Source organism: Aotus nancymaae, unplaced genomic scaffold (assembly GCF_030222135.1).
Source record: "Aotus nancymaae isolate 86718 unplaced genomic scaffold, 86718_ANA_hifiasm-v0.15.2.pri h1tg000111l, whole genome shotgun sequence".
Lineage (NCBI taxonomy): Eukaryota > Metazoa > Chordata > Mammalia > Primates > Aotidae > Aotus > Aotus nancymaae.
In genome coordinates, this window is record NW_026988526.1 from 726,120 (window position 1) to 744,363 (window position 18,244).

At 54.6% G+C, this 18,244-nt stretch overlaps 2 protein-coding genes across 2 annotated transcripts in view; both read right to left on the bottom strand.

The window, feature by feature from the left end:
- DHRSX (dehydrogenase/reductase X-linked) overlaps positions 1-17,657 on the bottom strand; it is a 219,145-nt gene extending 201,488 nt beyond the window's left edge. The window contains exon 1 of the mRNA XM_064370950.1: positions 17,549-17,657. Coding sequence (XP_064227020.1) covers positions 17,549-17,657 — 109 coding nt within the window. The remainder of the gene's footprint in view (positions 1-17,548) is intronic.
- ZBED1 (zinc finger BED-type containing 1) lies at positions 1,822-17,065 on the bottom strand. The gene is made up of 2 exons (XM_064370949.1): positions 17,042-17,065; positions 1,822-6,350 (listed from the first exon to the last, which is right to left on the bottom strand). Exon 2 carries the CDS (start codon positions 6,294-6,296, stop codon positions 4,191-4,193), a length of 2,106 nt encoding a protein of 701 aa, XP_064227019.1. The 5' UTR covers positions 6,297-6,350; positions 17,042-17,065; the 3' UTR covers positions 1,822-4,190.
- Positions 17,658-18,244: the final 587 nt, after the last annotated feature.

Consider the following 18,244-nt stretch of genomic DNA (forward strand, 5'->3'; position numbering starts at 1 on the left):
TGGCAAGGAGAACCCAGCCGCCCGCCCCCCAAGTAGAAAAGAACCTGTGGCACTGTAAAGCGGCCGGACGATGTGGAAACATCACACACCGGTTAAAACAGTTCTTTAAGCTCGGGACGCGTGGCCCTGCCCCCGTGGTCCCTGGTGGAGGATAGTTTGTGTGTGATCAGTGCTGACTGGCCACAGCTGCCTACCTGCTCCACTTTTGTGTGATGAGAAAACACCGAACACCCGTTTGGTAATAATGATCAGCTGCTCAGAGGATGAAGGAGTGGGTCAGAGCCTGCTCGAGGCCCTCAGCCCCTGGCGCTCTCAGCTGGGAAGGCCGTGGGCCCCGCCCCGGTCGTTCCCTTTGCTGTTCCGTCTGGCTGTCTGCCTGTCACTGCCGTCAGCGCCGCCTGGGTGGGGGTCTTGTTTGCCAGGCTGGTCTCGGTACTTCACCCCCGAGATGTCGGTGCCACCAACACGCCCGGCAGGCTCCTCCCCACCAGCCGGTCCTGTGCTAAAACATGTGAGACCCTTCTCACTCTACCCCACGCTGGTGTTTTCCTCGCCCTTCAGAGGCCTGCTGGGGAAAGCATTTGAAACAGTCAATTCTGCAAAGACGAAAAAAAAAAATCCAGCTCACAGTTAGGGCTGCACAGCCGGCTCCAAGTGTGAAAACAGAACCAGACCGAAACAAGCCGGCCCTGCGAGGAAGGAGCCTGGCCCGGGCCGCAGCAGAGAACTCAGTCTTTAAGGAACTGTCCCTGCAAGAAATCCTCAGCCGCCGGGACTCTTCCTCATGGGAGAAACGTGTCAGCACGTCCCACTTAAATCAGCACGGCGATGCAAACGCTCTGTTATGAGGACTGAAGATGAACCCGTTTCGGCCCAAAACGTGCAAGAAAAAGAAGCTGGGCATTTTAATGATGCCCAAGGATGGGCAGTCAGCCAGCAGCAGGAAGAGAAGGTCTGCGCGGACACGGGCATCCTGCCTGCCTGGGTTTCTCGGGGTCCAGTGTTTTCTTAGGAGGGAGCACAAGCTGGAGAGAGGGAAGGAAGGAGGGAGGGATGGAAGGAGGGAGGGAGGCAGGGGCAAAAGGAGGGAGGGAGAGGGATAGAGGCAGGCAGGGAGGGAAGGATGGAGGGGCAAGAAATGAAGAGAAGGAAGGAGAGATGAAGAAAGGAGAGAGGAAGAAGGATGAAAGGAAGGAGAGATGAAGGGAAGGGAAGGGAAAGGAGGGAAGAAGGAAGAAAAAAGGAAGGGAGTGAAAGGAGGGGAGGGAGGGAGAACTGAGGGAAGGGAAGGAGGGAGAAGGGGAGGGAGGGAAAGAAGGGAAGGAAGGAAGGAGAGAAGGGTGGGAAGGAAAGGAGGGAACAAAGGGAGGGAGAGAGGGGGAGGGAGGGAAGGAAGGGAAGGAAAGGAGGAAGCAAAGGAAGGGAGAGAAGGAGAAAAAGGGAGAAGGGAAGGAATGGAGGGAAGGGAGGGAAGGAAGGAAGGCAGGGAGGGAGAGAGACAACTCAGGGAAGGAAAGGAGGAGGGAGAGAAGGGAGGGAAGGAAAGAAGGGAGGGAGTGAGAGGGGAGGAAGGGAGAGGTGGGAAGGGAGGGAGGGAAGGAGAGAAGGGAGGGAGGGGAGGAGAGAAGGGAGGGAACGATTGGTTTGCTGAAGAAGGGAGGGTTGGAGGGGAGGAGGAGGGAAGGGAGAGAGGATGAGAGGCGATGAGGGAGGCAGGAAGACTGGGGAGATAAACAGTCTGGAGGGGAGAGGGAAAGCGGGGCCTCCGTTTATAAAACCACCCACTAAGTGAAGGAACCCACAAAAATCTCCGCTCCCAAAGAACGGTTTCAACAGGAACCAGCTTTATTCACTCAGATATTCTGATGCGAAAACAACCCGAAAGCACGTCGCAACTGGAGGATTTACAGACGAGAACAGGGACCTCAGGACTGACTGTAGGGGCCCTGGAAAAAACTGCTTTGAACGAAGACAACAAAATAAAAGATAAAGCAAATTAAAACCTCCCTTGTCTCCCAGGGTCGGGGCGTCAGGGCCACTGCAGTGCAGACGGATGCGTGGCAGACGGGTAGATTGGGAGCAGATTTATTTCTCTGGTGTATTGAACGGTCCAAGTTATAAGCGTTAAATAAGAGGCGACCGTTCAGGAGGGAACAATGGCTTAAAAACGAAAATGAAGACAGGGCCGGAACAGCGCGCATCCTCCCGTGAGTGATGAGAAGCGAATGATCTGGAAAACGTGAAGGGAAGGTTGCTGATGCTACAGAATAGAGCCCTACCGCCACAGGGGCGGTGTGTCCAGCTTCGGGGCACAGCAGAAGCCAACCCCAAAGCCGGCCCCACTGTGAGCCTCCAGTGCCCTTCTGCTGAGAATACCCGGAGCAGAGGGCGGCAGGTTCGCAGGGGAACCGCTTCCCATAACAAGCAAGCCGGGTTACGTGCGTTTCCCCCAAACACAACTTTCTGCAGACACACCCGCCCAGGACGTCAGGATAAAATGCCGCGGCCCTGAGAAGCCGCCAGACGGGAACACACAGGGACTTCCTGCTTCATCGTCTGAGGCCCAGGGCTCTTGGGGTCTCAGCAGAACACGGGCTGGAGTTGACTGGGGTCATCCCTCCTGCACCCCGACCTGCCCAGACCCAGCTTGTCGTCACAGAGGCAGAGAACCCACAGCCCGTGGAATCCAAGCGACACACGAAGCTTCGTGGTGTAACGGGCCGGTCACTCCGTGGAAGTGTCCCCCACCACCCTGCCCCCTGGTTAAAAAGTAGTTGTCAGTCTTGGCAAATGTCTGTGTTTCCCTGAATAAGTGAAAGCCACTTAGAATAGTCCAGCCACAGAGAAACTGCGGTGGCAATATTTCAAAATCCTTTTCCCCGATGGCAGCGAGTTTTAAAAGAGAAAATTCAACAGTCCTCTCCGGGAATAAGATCAGAAACACCCCTGTCTGTGTGGAAAAGCTGGCTGCACGGGGGAACTGGACTCTTAGGGCTGAGACACAGAAGATACAACCTCAGGACCCATCGGCCACACAGTTTCACTCTTGTCACCCAGGCTGGAGTGCAGTGGCGCAATCTCGGCTCAATGCAGCCTCCGCCTCCCAGGTTCAAGCGATTCTCCGGCCTCAGCTTCCCGAGTAGCTGGGATGACAGACACCCGCCACCACGCCCGGCTAATTTTTGTATTTTTTAGTAGAGACGGGGTTTCACGGCATTGGCCAGGCTGGTCTCAAACTCCTGACCTCAGCGTGAGCCACCACCCCAGACCAGTTTTCAGGGGCCAACTCCACAAGGTGAATTTTGGCAGAGAGAAGGAACAGAGTGTCTGCCAGCGACCCGAGCAACACACAAGGTGTTCCACACCTCTTATTTTTTTTTTCTCTGTTTGTTTGCTTTCTGATAATTGACTGCATTCTTGTGATCATCTGTGATGTGTTTAACCGAACGTTAAAAAAAAAAGGTCTCTCTTTTCAAGAAGGGCATTTTGGCTAAAAGGTCTCCTCCCCGTTTCTCAGACCGGAGAGGCCCCGGCTTCCGTGAGGATGTAAACATGAATGCACTGATTCGGAGGAGCTCGCAGAAGTCCCTTCGGATGATGGTGCTGAAAGGCTCCTTCCACGCCTCCCAGGATGTTCCCGCATTTCTCAGAAACCCTCGCAGGGAGGAGCTGAAAGGGAAATGGTGTACGATGCCTTGAGTGTCTGTGAAGGAACCCCTCCTCCAGGCTCCGTGGCAAGCCAGTAGTAGCGCTGGCAATTCCCAAGCAGAAGTCGGGAGGGCCCTGGGAACAGGTGAGGAAAGCAGACCACTGCAAAGCTGCCTCTCGCGTGCTTTTTCCTTTTTGAGACAGAGTCTTGCTCTTGTCGCCCAGGCTGGAGTGTAGTGGAGCGATCTCGGCTCACCACAACCTCCGCCTCCCGGGTTCAAGCGATTCTCTGGTCTCGAACTGCTGACCTCAGGTGATCCGCCCGCTTTGGCCTCCCAAAGCGCTGGGATTACAGGCGTGAGCCACTGAGCCCGGCCCTCTCTCACTTCTGGCATCTCTTTCCTTTTTCTGCCTTCCCATCTAGGCATCAAAGAGGGTGGATGGTCTCTGAGGTTCAAAACCGAGCCATCCGGGTGGGTATGTACAGCAAAGCATCCAGCGGGCTCCTGCGGGGCTGACCTGTAGCACAAGAGGGGTCGTCGCTACAGAAAGTTGCTGTCCCTGATGCCAAAGAAGCCGCTGCTGACGCCGTCCCCCAGGGGGAACACCTGCTCCTGGTCCAGGCCCCACTCCCCCTCGTCCTGGTCCTCAGGCTCCGCCTCCGCCCCGCCACGGGAGTTCTCGTACAGAAACACCTGCTCGTCCACGTGCGCGGGGGCCAGCCGGTTCCTCTTGGCGCTGACCACGTTGGCGGCGGAGCCAAAGAGACGCTCGGGCGCCACGCGCGTGGCCGCCACACACCAGTACTTCTGCAGCACCTTGGGCAGCAGGGGGAACAGGGCCAGGCGGTCGGACCACCACTTGAGAGGGTCCTCGTTGAGGCCCAGCACCTTCTGCGACTTGAAGTTGCTGAGCTCCTCCAGCACCTGCGCGTGCCACTCCTCCTGGTCCTCCACGCCGCCCGCCTGGCAGAAGATCTCCGCCAGCATGCTGTTGATGACGCTGGTGGGCGGCGGCGTGGACGCACGCATGAGCTTCTTCACGGGCGGCTCCTCGGGGGCCGCGGCCGGGAGGACCTTGTCCTCCGCCGGGCGGTAGCCGCCCCCGCCGCCGCCATCCTTGAGCTTGTCCAGCAGGCCCTTGGCCTCCTCCAGCACGCGGTTCTCCACCTGCTGCCGCTCGAAGGCGGAGAGGAAGGGCAGCCGCTTGTAGCGTGGGTCCAGGAAGGTGGCCACGTTGAGGAACATGTCGATCTCGGGGGCCTCCTGGTAGGTCTTGGAGAGCTCCTTGGCGATGACCTCCTTGGCCATGCTGAGCTCCTTGGCGTCCGTGTCCTTGACGTTGAGCGTGGTGTTGAGGAGCATGTGCAGCAGCGGCTTGACCATGCTGATGGTCGGGTACCGGGAGGCCGACAGCATCTCCGCCACCTGCTTGAAGGGCTGCAGCAGCTGCACCAGCGCGTCGATGGTGGCCCACTCGCCCGCCTCCAGCATGAGGTGGTGGCTGTTGGTGTCCTCCACCAGCACGCCCGCGATGGCGAACTGCTGCTCCCTGAGGCGCTGCAGCATGGCCAGCGTGCTGCCCCACCAGGACACGCGGTTGCTGAGCAGCATGCAGGGCGGCGCGTTCTGCTGCTTCTGCTTCTGGTACAGCATGTACATGGCCACGGCCGACTGCTGGAAGTACTCAACCAGCCTCCGGCAGCGCGCCAGCAGCGCGCCCAGCTTCGGGAGCCGGAAGGCCTGCTGGATGGCGGCGTGGAAGGCCTGGCCCAGGCAGGGCATGTGCACCGCCACGTCCAGCAGCGAGCAGGCCTTCACGATGTCCTTGCCGTAGTCAGTGGTGGCGCCGAACACCTTGTCGCCGATGCCCCACTCGATGAAGGCCTCGTAGAGCACGCGCGTGATGGTCTCCGCCGTGTTCTCCTCGGGCACCTCGAACGTCTTAAGGCAGCGCGAGCCCACGGAGAGGCAGCCGGCGGGGCCCGCGCCAAGGAAGTGCGCGCCCAGCGTCACGTAGGTGCGGTTCTGGTTGTCGCTCCTCCACATGTCCGTGGAGATGCCGCACCAGGTGGCCTCGGCCAGCTCCTTGAGCACCGCCTCGCGGACGGCGCCGTACTTCTCAGGGATGGCCTTGCTGGAGATGTACTTGCGGCTGGGGAGCTCGTAGCGGGGGTCGGCCGTCTTGAGCAGCACCTTGAAGGTGGGCTCGTCCACGATGGAGGCCGGGTACAGCCCCTCGCAGATGAGGCCCAGCACGGCGGCCGTCAGCTCCTGCTGCTTCTTGCTGTCCTGGCCGTGGGCACCCTTGGTGGCCAGCGCGTCGGGCCCGGGCGGCTGGGACGCCTCGGGCTTGAGCTTGGAGAAGGCGGTGGCGAAGGCCTCGCGCATCTGCTCCGTGTTGCTCTTGACGAACTCGCAGAATTCCTCGGGGTGGTTCTTCTCCAGGTGGTAGGACAGGTTGGAGGTGTTCCCGGAGTAGGCGATCTGGGCCATGCAGATGCGGCAGTAGATCTTCTTCCACTGCAGGATGCATCCCTCCGCGTCGGTGTCGAAGCCGAAGTACTTCCACACCTTGCTCTTGGCGCGCGGGTGCGCCACCAGCTTCAGGTCCGCCTGCGAGCTCTCCAGCCCTTTATTATTCTCCATGGCTTCTCCGCCCGCCGCAGCCTGCCGCCCGGACTGCCGCTCATTCGTGGGGACCTGCCGGGAACGGGCCAAGACAAACACAGTGTAAGAAGGCACCCAGCCACGCGCGGGAGCCCTGCCGGGGTGGCAGCCGGGGCGCCGGGGCAGCTCCGCTTTCAAGCAAAAGGCACTGGGACCGACAGGTGGACCTTCCTCGCTGCTACCAAGCCCAGCTCAGCCCTCGCCATGCCCACCCCGGCGGTGATGTGGCATTAAGAAGCAGACACCCAGACAGAACAGCAAAGTGAGACTATCCAGGGGGCCAACAGGGGCCGACAGCATTCCGGGCTGAGGGTCTCGAGCACGTGTTTATTCTCCCAGAACAGGTTGTCCTGTGTCTTCTCACAGAACCAAGATAACCCAGGTAGGCAGCTGGTAACCGCTCACCGCTGATCAGACAAGCCAGAAAGCATCCTCCAGAAGGGAGCCACGGGGGCAGGGTCACACATCCCGCGCTTAAGAACTAGTGTAGCCAGGCGCGGTGCGTCACGCCTGTAATCCTAGCACTTTGGGAGGCTGAGGTGGGTGGATCACCTAAGGTCAGGAGTTCAAGACCAGCCTGGCCATCATGGTGAAACCCCATCTTTAAAAAAAAAAAAGAACTAGCGTAAAGGGTGTGTGATAGGCACGTGCTGTGTACTATTTCAGGAGTTTTCCCCTGAGCAGATTTCTGCCTCGGGGGGCCTGGCTCAGTTTTCCTTGCCAGTGCTCCCAGCAAACAATCTAATTTATCATACACTCAGCGTCTCAGCACCTGGCGGGTCACTTTTGCAAAGCGGTGGAGGAGCACGCTCTTTCTTCCACATCAGTCTGATGCAGCCACTCTGCACGTGTGGACAATACGGGCTTCCCAGTGAGCATGGTGTTTTTTGCGGGGGTGTACATGGCAGTGACTTTTTTTTTTTTTTTTTTTTTTTTAAGACGGAGTCTTGCTCCGTCACAGAGGCCGGAGTGCAATTGTGCAATCTTGGCTCACTGCAACCTCTGACTCCCAGGTTCAAGCAATTCTCCTGCCTCAACCTCCCGAGTAGCTGGAACTACAGGCATGCGCCATCATGCCCAGCTAATTTTTGTAGTTTTAGTAGAGACGGGGTTTTTGTAGTTTCAGTAGAGATGGGTTTTTGTATTTTTAGTAGAGATGAGGTTTCACCATGTTGGCCAGGCTGGTCTCGAACTCCCGACTTCAGGTGATCCACCCACCTCAGTCTCCCAAAGTGCTGGGATTACAGGAGTGAGCCACTGCAGCCAGCCTGGCCGTGCGTTTTTCATGGCAGGGGCTTATTGTTCCAGTTCTAAGAGCTTCGCCAAGCACCCGCGCCATGGTGAAGCTGCATAGATCTTACTGGTTTTTTTTTTTTTTAGATGGAGTTTCGCTCTCATTGCCCAGGCTGCAGTGCAGTGACACGATCTCGGCTCACTGCACCTCCACCCCCCAGGTTCAAGCGATTGTCCTGCCTCAGCCTCCCGAGTAGCTGGGATTACAGGCAGACACCACCATGCCCGGTTAATTTTGTATTTTTAGTAGAGACGGGGTTTCTCCATGTTGGTCAGGCTGGTCTCAAACTCCAGACCTCAGGTGATCCGCCCGCCTCAGCCTCCCAAAGTGCTGGGAATACAGGCATGAGCCACCGCACCTGGTAAGCTGCATACATCTTTTTCAGGGATGCTGCCTACATAGGAGAGTCCACAGCAGCCAGGCAGACCCCCCACGGCCAACCATCACAGCAAGAATCTCTGTGCAACACCACCTGAGCTTCATTAACTGCATTAAAGGGGCCACACAGGACCTCCATCTGGATGAAGCTGGCTTTCCTATGGCTCAGAGGCATCTCATTCTTCCAAACTGTACGTTTTAAAATGAAGCCGTGTGGAACATGGCAGGCTTTGTTTTTAGCAGGGGGTCCTCCTCAATCTGTAAGCATAGTCTGAAGGAGCATGGATTTCTCAATCCCTGGAACCCCTCACCATGCCCATTGTGTGCAGAAACTGGCTTAGGTGGCCCAGAAGCCAGCCCCCAGGGTTCCTGTGGACGGAGAATGCTCACATACCCAGGCCCTTCCGGCTGGCACTCAGGGGCCACCTGTGTGACTGGGTTGCCCAAAATGGCAGCTGGGCTTTGTGAAAAGATGTGAGTGTACCTGCAAGTCTCCAATACAGCGCTCAGGAGGGTAAACAGCGAAACCCTCCAGCAAGGCACTGTCAGTGTCAGGATGTAGCCAGTACAAGGAGGCACATGTCAGTAGTGACCGCAGCGGGTTGAAGAACGTCCTCCGCCGCCAAAGAGAATCTGTATCCACCCGGCGCTTGTGAACGGGATTTTGTTTGTGAAAAGGGTCTTTGCAGATGTATTAATAATTAAGGCAAGGATCTTAACATGAGACTATGCTTAATTAGGGTGGTCCTAAATGCAGTGACCAGTGTGCTTAATAGGAAACAGAAGAGGAGACGCAGACACAGAGGAGAAGGGCACGTGGAGGCAGAGACTGGAGTGCTGTGGCCACAAGCCAGGGGATGTTGGAGCCCGCAGGAACTGCGAGAAGCGGGAAGGATCCTCCCCCAGAGCCTCCAGAGGGAACTGGATAAAATCATGGTGGACTGAACAGCGGCCAGAGAAAGATCTGTCCACAGCCTAAAGCCCAGGACCCGGAATGAGATGTTACTTGGTTGTAAGAAATGTTGTGGCTCTAATTAGTTACGGATCTGGACATGAGATCATCTGGGGTTCGGGTGAGCCCTAAATACAGGGACAGGTGTCCTAAGAGGCAGAAGAGGACACAGACACAGAGGACAAGGCCACGTGGAGACAGAGACTACAGTGATGCACCCACAAGCCCGGGGATGCTGGAGCCCCCAGGAGCTGGGAGAGGCAGGAGGGACCCTCCTCTAGACCCTTCAGAGGGAACTGAACACAATTACAGTGGACCCAAGACTAGCCCCCAGAAACACCTGTCCACATCCTGAGAAGGACAGACAGGGAGTCTTAAGACTCAGACACACAGAGAAGGCGGCCAGGCAGAGAGTGGAGTGACGCGTCCACAAGCCCAGGGATGCTGGAGCCCCCGGGAGCTGGGAGAGGTAGGAGGGACCCTCCTCTAGACCCTCTAGAAGGAACTGAACACATCCTGAGAAGGAGAGACGGGGGGTCTTAAGACTCAGACACACAGAGGAGGCGGACACAGCCCAGGGATGCTGGAGCCCCCAGGAGCTGGGAGAGGCAGGAAGCATCCTCCCCACGACCCTCCTGAGGGAGCGCAGCCGTGAAACTCCGGTTTGAAGCCTTCTGGTTTCTGGTACTTTTTTACAGCAAGGTGTTATGAAGTGATGTGGCCACAAGCCCAGGGATGCCGGAGCCCCCAGCAGCTGGGAGACGAGGGGAGCGTCTAGTATGTTATGAAGGTGGATTCTGCCCCAAATGATGACTGGAGGTGTTAGAACAGCTCCCCATCTTCAAGTGCACTCGCGGCCTGCCCTGTGCTTTCTAGGAAGAAAGCAGCAAGTGCCGGGTGAGCTGGGCATCGTCACAGCCCAGCAGCACCGCTTCCCAGGAGCGGGCTGCGACGATGGGGTTCCTCTGACCAATGCCAGCACCCTGGCGTGTTCTGAGGTAGCAAGCCAGCAGAACGAATGTCACAACCGGGACTTCCAGAAAATGTGGAGCCCCCAAGCTGCGTCTTCTGCGGCCGACTCAGGCTGGAGCCCCTAGACCACAGTCAAGGGAGATGGAAAAGCTCTCGAGAGGCCTCGGTGTCGCTTGGAAACGATCCCTTGTCACTCCAACCTGACTGACAGGCCAGAGCCGTACCACAGCCTCCAACATCACCATCACCATCATCTTATTATTGAGTGGCTGAAGCAGGTTTTGCTACTTGGGAGAAAAAGCTTGACACTCCATTAGTATTATTTGTGCGACGAGGCTGAAAGAGGTCACACGATGTTAAACGAAAGTTTACATTCTATTATTTTTATTTTTTATTTTTTTGAGACGGAGTCTCGCTCTGTCACCCAGGCTGAAGTGCAGCGGTGTGATCTCTGCTCACTGCAACCTCCACCTCCCGGGTTCAAGAGATTCTCCTGCCTCAGCCTCCCGAGTTGCTGGGGTTACAGGTGCCCGCCACCACGCCTGGCTAATTTTTGTATTTTTAGTAGACACATGGCTTCACCATGTTGGCCAGGCTGGTCTCGAACTCCGACCTCAGGTAGTCCACCCACCACCTCAGCCTCTTAAAGTGCTGGGGTTACAGGCATGAGCCACAGTGCCCAACCTCTATTATTATTATTATGTGGCTGAAATAGGTTCTGAAACCTGAAAGATTTATCTTCCAGTATTATTATTATTACTACTAGGCTGGAAGGGGTCCCAGGACCAGCAACAAAGGTTTATATTGTAATTATTATTGTTACAAAGAGGTCCCCGTTCCTGGAACAAAAGCTTATATCCTATTATTTTGTGACTGAGAGGTCCCAGGACCCATAAGAAAGGTTTATATTATTATTATTATTATTATTATTGTTAGTCTGGAAGAGGTCCCAACACCTGGAAGAAAAATTTACATTCTATTATTATTAGACTGAAAGGTTCTGGAACCTGGAGTGAAGGTTTTTATTCTATTATTATTACTTTTTTTTTGAGATGGAGTCTTGCTCTGTGACCAGGCTGGAGTGCAGTGGTGCGATCTCGGCTCACTGCAGCCTCTACCTCCTGGGTTCAAGTGATCCGGCTGCGTCAGCCTCCTGAGTAGCTGGGACTACAGGTGTGCCAGCATGCCAGGCTGATTTTCTGTATTTTTAGGAGAGATGGGATTTCACCGTGTTGGCCAGGATGGTCTCCGACTCCTGACCTCAGGTGATCCGCTCGCCTCAGCCTCCCAAAGAGCTGGGATTACAGGCGTAAGCCACTGTGCCAGGCCAACAGCATCCTTTTTAAAGGAACAAAGGGTTATATTTTATTATTATTTCTCTGAAAAAGGTTCTGGTACTTGAGTCAAAGGTTTATGTTCTATTATTATTGTTGTCATCATTATTATTTGGCTGAAACAGGTCCCAGTGCCTAGAAGAACAGGTTATACTGTATTATCATTATAATGATTATCACTGTCAGTATTATTGGTCTGAAACAGGTCCCAGGATTGTGAAGAAATGTTTTGTTTTTTTGAGACAGAGTCTCGCTTTGTTACCTAGGCTGGAGTGCAGTGGCATGATCTTGGCTCACTGCAACCTCCACCTCCCGGGCTCAAGCGATCCTCCTGCCTCAGCCTCCCGAGTAGCTGGGATTACAGGCACATGCCACCATGCCCCGCTTATTTTGGTATTTTGAGTAGACACAGGGTTTTGCCATGTTGGCCAGGCTGGTCTCGGACTCCCGACTTCAGGTGATCTGCCCACCTCAGCCTCCCAAAGGGCTGGGATGACAGGCACCAGCCACTGTGCCCGGCCGGGAACAAGGGTTTACATCCTGTTATTATTAATATTATTGTTGTTATTTGGCTGAAAGTGGTCCCCGAGGACCTGGGGAAAGGTTTATGTTCTATCGTTATTATTATTACGGGGCCGAAGGAGGCTGCAGTGCCATGAACAAAGGTTTATATTCTGTTACTGATATTAGTATTGTTGTTATTTAGGTTAAAAGGTCCCAGGAACTGGAAGAAAGGTCTGCATTTTAACATGATGATGATGATCACTGCGATTATTTGGCGTGAAGTTTTGTACTGAGAGCAGAGATTCCCGAATCCCTACCGGAGTGACTCCGGGATGGAGGTACGGGATGCTCCTTCCCACACCGTCTCCTGCCCTGCTGCAGCTGGAATCCACGGCACTCCCAGGGAAAGAACCGTCCACACAGCAGGTGGGCTCCACCTGAACCCAGGTAACAAGCGAGGCTGTGAGGACGCTCCCTCCTTTCCCCTTCCTCCCTCGCAGAGCTTCCGTGCACGTGGGGCTATGAAGAAAGGTATTGCTGCAAACCAGCCTCTCACCGCCTCATTCTTCAAGGACAGTCCAGCATCCCCAGGGTCGCTGCCCAAAACGCTCTCGGGGGGCCAGCGATTTCACCTTCCCAACTGCACATCCATGAGAGAGGCCAGCGGACGTGCCTCACCTGACTCCCACCAGAACGCCACGTCACAGGGGACCAGCGTGAAGGAGCCAGCCGCCTCCTGGCCCTTCGTGCATGAGGCCGACAAAGCCCTACAGCTCCGCCACGCTTCTCCCTAAGTTTTTGTTATTTTGGAAATTACAGTCATTTTTTATTTAAAAAACATACACTATGCAGTCAAAAGGTAGCAAGGTCCTGTTAGACAGGAGAAGTAAGTTTTAGTGACCCGCTGCACAGCATGGCGGCTGTGCTTAATAGCATATCACGTGTCAAAATAGCTCAAAGAGATTTTCAATGTCTTGTGTGCAGTGTTTACTGCTCGGGTGACGGGCGCACCAAACTCTCAGGAATCACCGAAAAACTCACTCATGTAACCAAACATGGCCTGTTGTTCCCCAATAACCGATGGAAACAAAAAACATAAAATGACTGAAAGAGATTTTAAATGTTCCCACAAAAGAAAAATAGCAGGTGATGGATGTTAGCTTGATTTAATTTTCCACAATGCAAACATACAGCAAAGCATCACACCATACCCCATAAATGTACACATGTATATATACTCACAGAAAAATACAAATTGTTTTAATTTACCTCTAAATTATATAAAGATAACTTATTCATATTTTATATATAAAAATATAAATTGTTCTAAAAATATATATTTTATAAAAATAAAATATATAAAAAATAAATATATACATACATTTTTTGGTAGTAACAGGTAATTGGCCTGTTACCATTACTTTTAAATAAAGTATTAAATATGTTTTAAATTTCTTTTTTAATGTCTTCACAGGATGACTTACTGACTGTTATAACCCACAAAAACTGTCTGCTGTCTCATTTTTTTGAAAAGGATTCTATAATCAAGATATTGGAGGCCAGGTGAGGTGGCTCACGCCTGTCATCCCAGCAGTTTGGGAGGCTGAGGCGACCAGATCACCTAAGGTCAAGAGTTCGAGACCAGCCTGGCTAACATGGTAAAAGCCCATCTCTACTAAAAATATAAAATGAGCCAGTGTGGTGGTGCATGCCTGTAATCCCAGCTACTCGGGAGGCTGAAGCAGGAAAATCGCTTGAACCCGGGAGGCGGAGGTTGCGGTGAGCCGAGATCACGCCATTGCACTCCAGCCTGGGCAACAAGAGTGAAACTCCATGTCAAAAAAAAAAAAAGAAGTTGGAAAACTGTTTTTACTTCTACCTCATCTCTAGTAGCCACTGTTCACTATTCATAAAACCAACAAGAATTAACTTTCCCTTTATAGGTTAAAAAAAAAAAAGTCTGAAAACTAGGACTTCTATAAAAAGCTTTAGAAGTGGGCCAGTTGGCATAGTTTCTGTAAATACTCACTCCCGTGGCACAGCATTTACGTCTTCCATCCCAGAACCTGAAGGAATATTCTGTGGCCCACACTAGGATTTTTAATAAAAATTCTGTGGAGTGCTGGAACTGGACTTCACAACAGGCATCAACAATTTTCTCTGCTTTTCAAAACGCATTGATGCGGCAGAGAAAATGTAACTCCTAAACAGTTCACCCTGTGATTAACACTGGTGGGGAGAGACGTGCTTTACTCAATGCGAGCATTTTCAACGGGTTTCAGGCCATGTCGACGTACAAGTGTTGATGCCATATTAGGATATTAAATACACTGATTAAATCACCTATTTTAAAATCCCAACAACAGAGAGATACACGTTACTGAATGGGCCACGTGGATAGTCTTAGAAACACAGAGACAGACCCTCTTAGAGGAATTCTGGATTTGCTTCTCAACCCCCTTTGTAAAGGCATGACCAATATCAATGATTAATTGGTAATTATCTGGTTTTTCCACGAGGGCTGTAAGAAAACACCATTCAGGAGTGGATTCCACCGGCAATTTCTTCCTTCTCAAACAGTGTAAGTCATAAGATAGCTAAGATCCCACTCCATTTGGAAATTCTACGAAAAAACTGCCACGGCTTCCAGTCTGCGGTGGGGAAATTGGCCCTCCTGAATATTCAAACAGCTTTAGCTCAAATGCCCTGGACAAAGTTCGTTTCCTGGTCAGCAGCGAAGCCTACCAGTCAGAAGCAAATGGAAAATGCCGTTTAGCAAGCCAGCCACCCGCAGACAGAGGAGAAGGCCATTCCTCCACCAGTATCGAAAATTATTTTTAATCCATACACAGGAAGCGACAGGATCAGGGCAAGCTACGAAAGTTAATCTTTAGAGAAGGCCATTCTGTTCCGACACTCCCAGGGTACAGAGTCCCCTGGCAGACACGTGACCTCACTCACCAGCAGCTTTAACAACTGTTTAATCAGTAAACCGAGAGGGAAAAAAAGAAGCCTGCAGCCCTCCTTTCCCGTGCACAAAGAGCAAGCTTTTCACAGGCCAGCACTTCGGTGGGCTGCCGCAGGGGCCAGGACTCTCAGTGTAATGCTGCCTCTTCGCCAGGGCACACACAGGCCGCGAAGGACGTTTAAAGGGACCTTTCTGTAAGCAAAACCGCCCAGATAAACATAATCCGCAAAATTGTTCCCCCGCTGTAAACCCTTCACTTGCAAATGATTACTTCCTTCAAACAGACGCGCTCTCCCAACCTCCCCAGGCCTGAGTACAATTCCTTTACACTCCTTCTCTGCAGTTCTAATTATGCTAACTGGGTTACTGAAGGCCAGTCTGGCAGAAAAACAAAAGCTTAGCTCGCAGAAAACTTAAAGCTCTTTTTCTCTAGCTACAGAGGCGGGAGAGAGTGAGCCTCATTTAAAAACATCCCCTGCCAGCACTTTAGGGAGGCCAAGGCGGGCGCATCACTTGAGGTCAGGCATTCGAGATCAGTCTGGCCAATATGGTGAAATCCCGGCTCTACTACAAATACAAAAATCAGCCTGCCGCGGTGGCATGCGCTTTTAGTCCCAGCTACTCGGGAGGCTGAGGCATGAGAATCACTACAACCCAGGAGGCAGAGGTTGCAGTGAGCCGAGATCGCGTCACTGCATTCTAGCCTGGGTGACAGAGAGACTCTGTCTCAAAAAAAAAAAAAACAATCAATCAATTAATCAATCAATCCATTACAGGCACACTTCTCAAAGTGTGGCCCTGGAACCCCAGGGGGTTCGCTCTGTGCGTACATAGCACAAGTCAAAAGTCATTTCACAACAAGGTATGCTCTTCCACCTGGCTAACCCTGAGTCTCCCAGAGGCCTCCTGACTTGCCATGAAACCTTCTATCAGCACAAGCTGAAATAACAGCTGTCTTCTTAGGCAGGACATTGAAGGCACTCGCTACAATGTACAGCTCCACCACACTACCCTCTGACCGCTCCGTTTTGGAAAACTGTTACTTTTGAAAGAAAGTCTCATTTAACCTAATATAGAATTATCATTCCCTTGATACCAATTCACAAATAATTGCTTACAGGTTGCTGGTGTCAGTTGAGAATATGGGCCAAGTGGCTCCTGTCTGTAATCCCAGCAGTTTGGGAGGCCTAGGCTGGAGGATTGCTGGAGGCCACGGGTTCGAGACCAGCCTGGGCAAAAAGGTGAGACGCCAACTCTATGAAAAATTTAAAACATCGGCTAGACGTGGTGGCTCACGTCTGTAATCCCACCACTTTGAAGAGCCAGGCAGGAGGATTGCTTCAGCCGACCAAGTTCAGACGAGCTTTGGCAGCAGAGCAAGACCCTATGTCCAGAAAAAATTTTGAAACATTAGATGGGTGTGGTAGCTCACACCTGTAATCCTGGCACTTCGGGAGGCCGAGGCAAGAGGACCTCTTGGGCCCAGGAGTTCCACAGTAGCCTGGGCAACACAGCAAGGCTTTGTGTGTACTTCTTGTGTTAAAAAAAAATTTTTTTTTTTGGCCGGGCGCGGTGGCTCACGCCTGTAATCCCAGCACTTTGGGAGGCTGAGGCGGGTGGATCACGAGGTCAAGAGATCGAGACCATGCTGGTCAACATGGTGAAACCCCGTCTCTACTAAAAATACAAAAATCAGCTGGGCATGGTGGCGCGTGCCTGTAATCCCAGCTACTCAGGAGGCTGAGGCAGGAGAATTGCCTGAACCCAGGAGGCGGAGGTTGCGGTGAGCCGAGATAGCGCCATTGCACTCCAGCCTGGGTAACAGGAGCGAAACTCCGTCTCAAAAAAGAAGAAAAAAAGAAAAAAATTTTTTTTTTTTTTTTTTTAATAAATTCTGGGCCGGGCGCAGTGGCTCACGCCTGTCTTCCCAGCACTTTGGGAGGCCGAGACAGGTGGATCACCTGAGGTCAGGAGTTCGAGACCAGCCTGGCCGACATGGTGAAACCCTGTGTCTATTTAAAAAAATAAATAAATTCTGAACAAGTAAATCTCTGAATAATCTACATCTCTATTAAAAAAAAATAAGTAAATTGTGAACATGTAAATCTCTGAATAATCTGCATAGACGAAACACAGTAAGGGCCTCACTGACGTGCTGAGACAGCGAACGGGTCCTGCAAAGTTGGAGTGACTAGGAGATGTTTACACAGTCAGTCACAAACGAAGTTGCCGCTTAACGGGCCTGCGCTCCCCCCCAGACCTCCGTGGCTCCCCGGTGCCCGCGAAGCCACCCCCTCGGGTGAACGGCCCGTCCTCACTTACCCTGGGGCGGCGGGGGGTGGAGGTCCCCGGGTCGTTCACTCCTCCCGTCCTGGGCCTGAGGGGCGCGCGGTCACCGGCCGACTACGGGCGGCGGGCGGAGCCGCGTGAGTTGTGGGGCGCGGGGTGTGCAGGCCCCGGCCATGCCCAGGCAGTGTCGGGGTACGGGGTGGGGTCGCGCGGGGGTTTCTCGGTGGGAGCCCGGCCCGGGGCGGGCGGGAAGGCCACGCGCGCGCGGAGGGAAGCGCGCGGGGAGCGCGGGGGAGCCACGGAGGGGGGACCGGAAGCGCGGGGCCGGAAGGTCCCAGGCGCACACGCCCCCCCCACCCCGGACCCCGGCCCGCGACCCCACCGCGACCCCCGCCCGGACCCACTTCCGGGAGCGCCCCCACTGGACCGGCCGCGCCTCAGCCTCGCCAAGGTCACGCGGAGCCCCCGCGCCCCTCCGCCCCGCGCCCCCCGGGTCCCCGGAGCCCCGACCCCCGCCCCGCCCCTCCCCTCCCCGCTGACCTGGCTCCGGGAAGCCCCCGCGGCAGCGCCGCAGCAGCTGCTCCAGGATCACGACGGCGCCGGCCGCGTAGACCCGCAGGGCCGCCCGCGCCGCAGACAATGGCGACATGGCTGCCCTGGCAGCGGCGCCGCCGCCGTTTCCGCGCCGCCCGCGGGACTCTGCGCCCGCCCGGACGGACGGCGGAAATGCGCGCGTCCCGGACCGCCCCCGGACCGCCCCCGGACCGTCCCGGCCGGCGGGGACCCCCACCCCACCCCCCGCCCGGGCCCGCTGCCTCGCCGCACGCCTGCGGAACAGGGGATCCCGCGCGGAACACTGACCCCAGCCTGGAATCCCCCCTAGATTCACAGACCTCAGCCAGGACCCCGCAGGACCACAGACCCCAGTCAGGACCCCCCAGGACCACACACCCCAGCCAGGACCCCCCCAGGACCACACACCCCAGCCGGGACCTCCCAGGACCACACACCCCAGCCGGTACCCCCCCAGGACCACACACCCGAGCCGGGACCCCCCCCAGGACCACACACCCCAGCCGGGACCCCCCCCAGGACCACACACCCCAGCCGGGACCCCCCCAGGACCACACACCCCAGCCGGGACCCCCCCAGGACCACACACCCCAGCCGGGACCCCCCTCCAGGACCACACACCCCAGCCGGGACCCCCCTCCAGGACCACACACCCCAGCCGGG

What these genes read in the sequence shown, in the direction of transcription:
- ZBED1 (XM_064370949.1), bottom strand. Translation starts at nt 6,296, where the DNA reads ATGGAGAATAATAAAGGGCTGGAGAGCTCGCAGGCGGACCTGAAGCTG.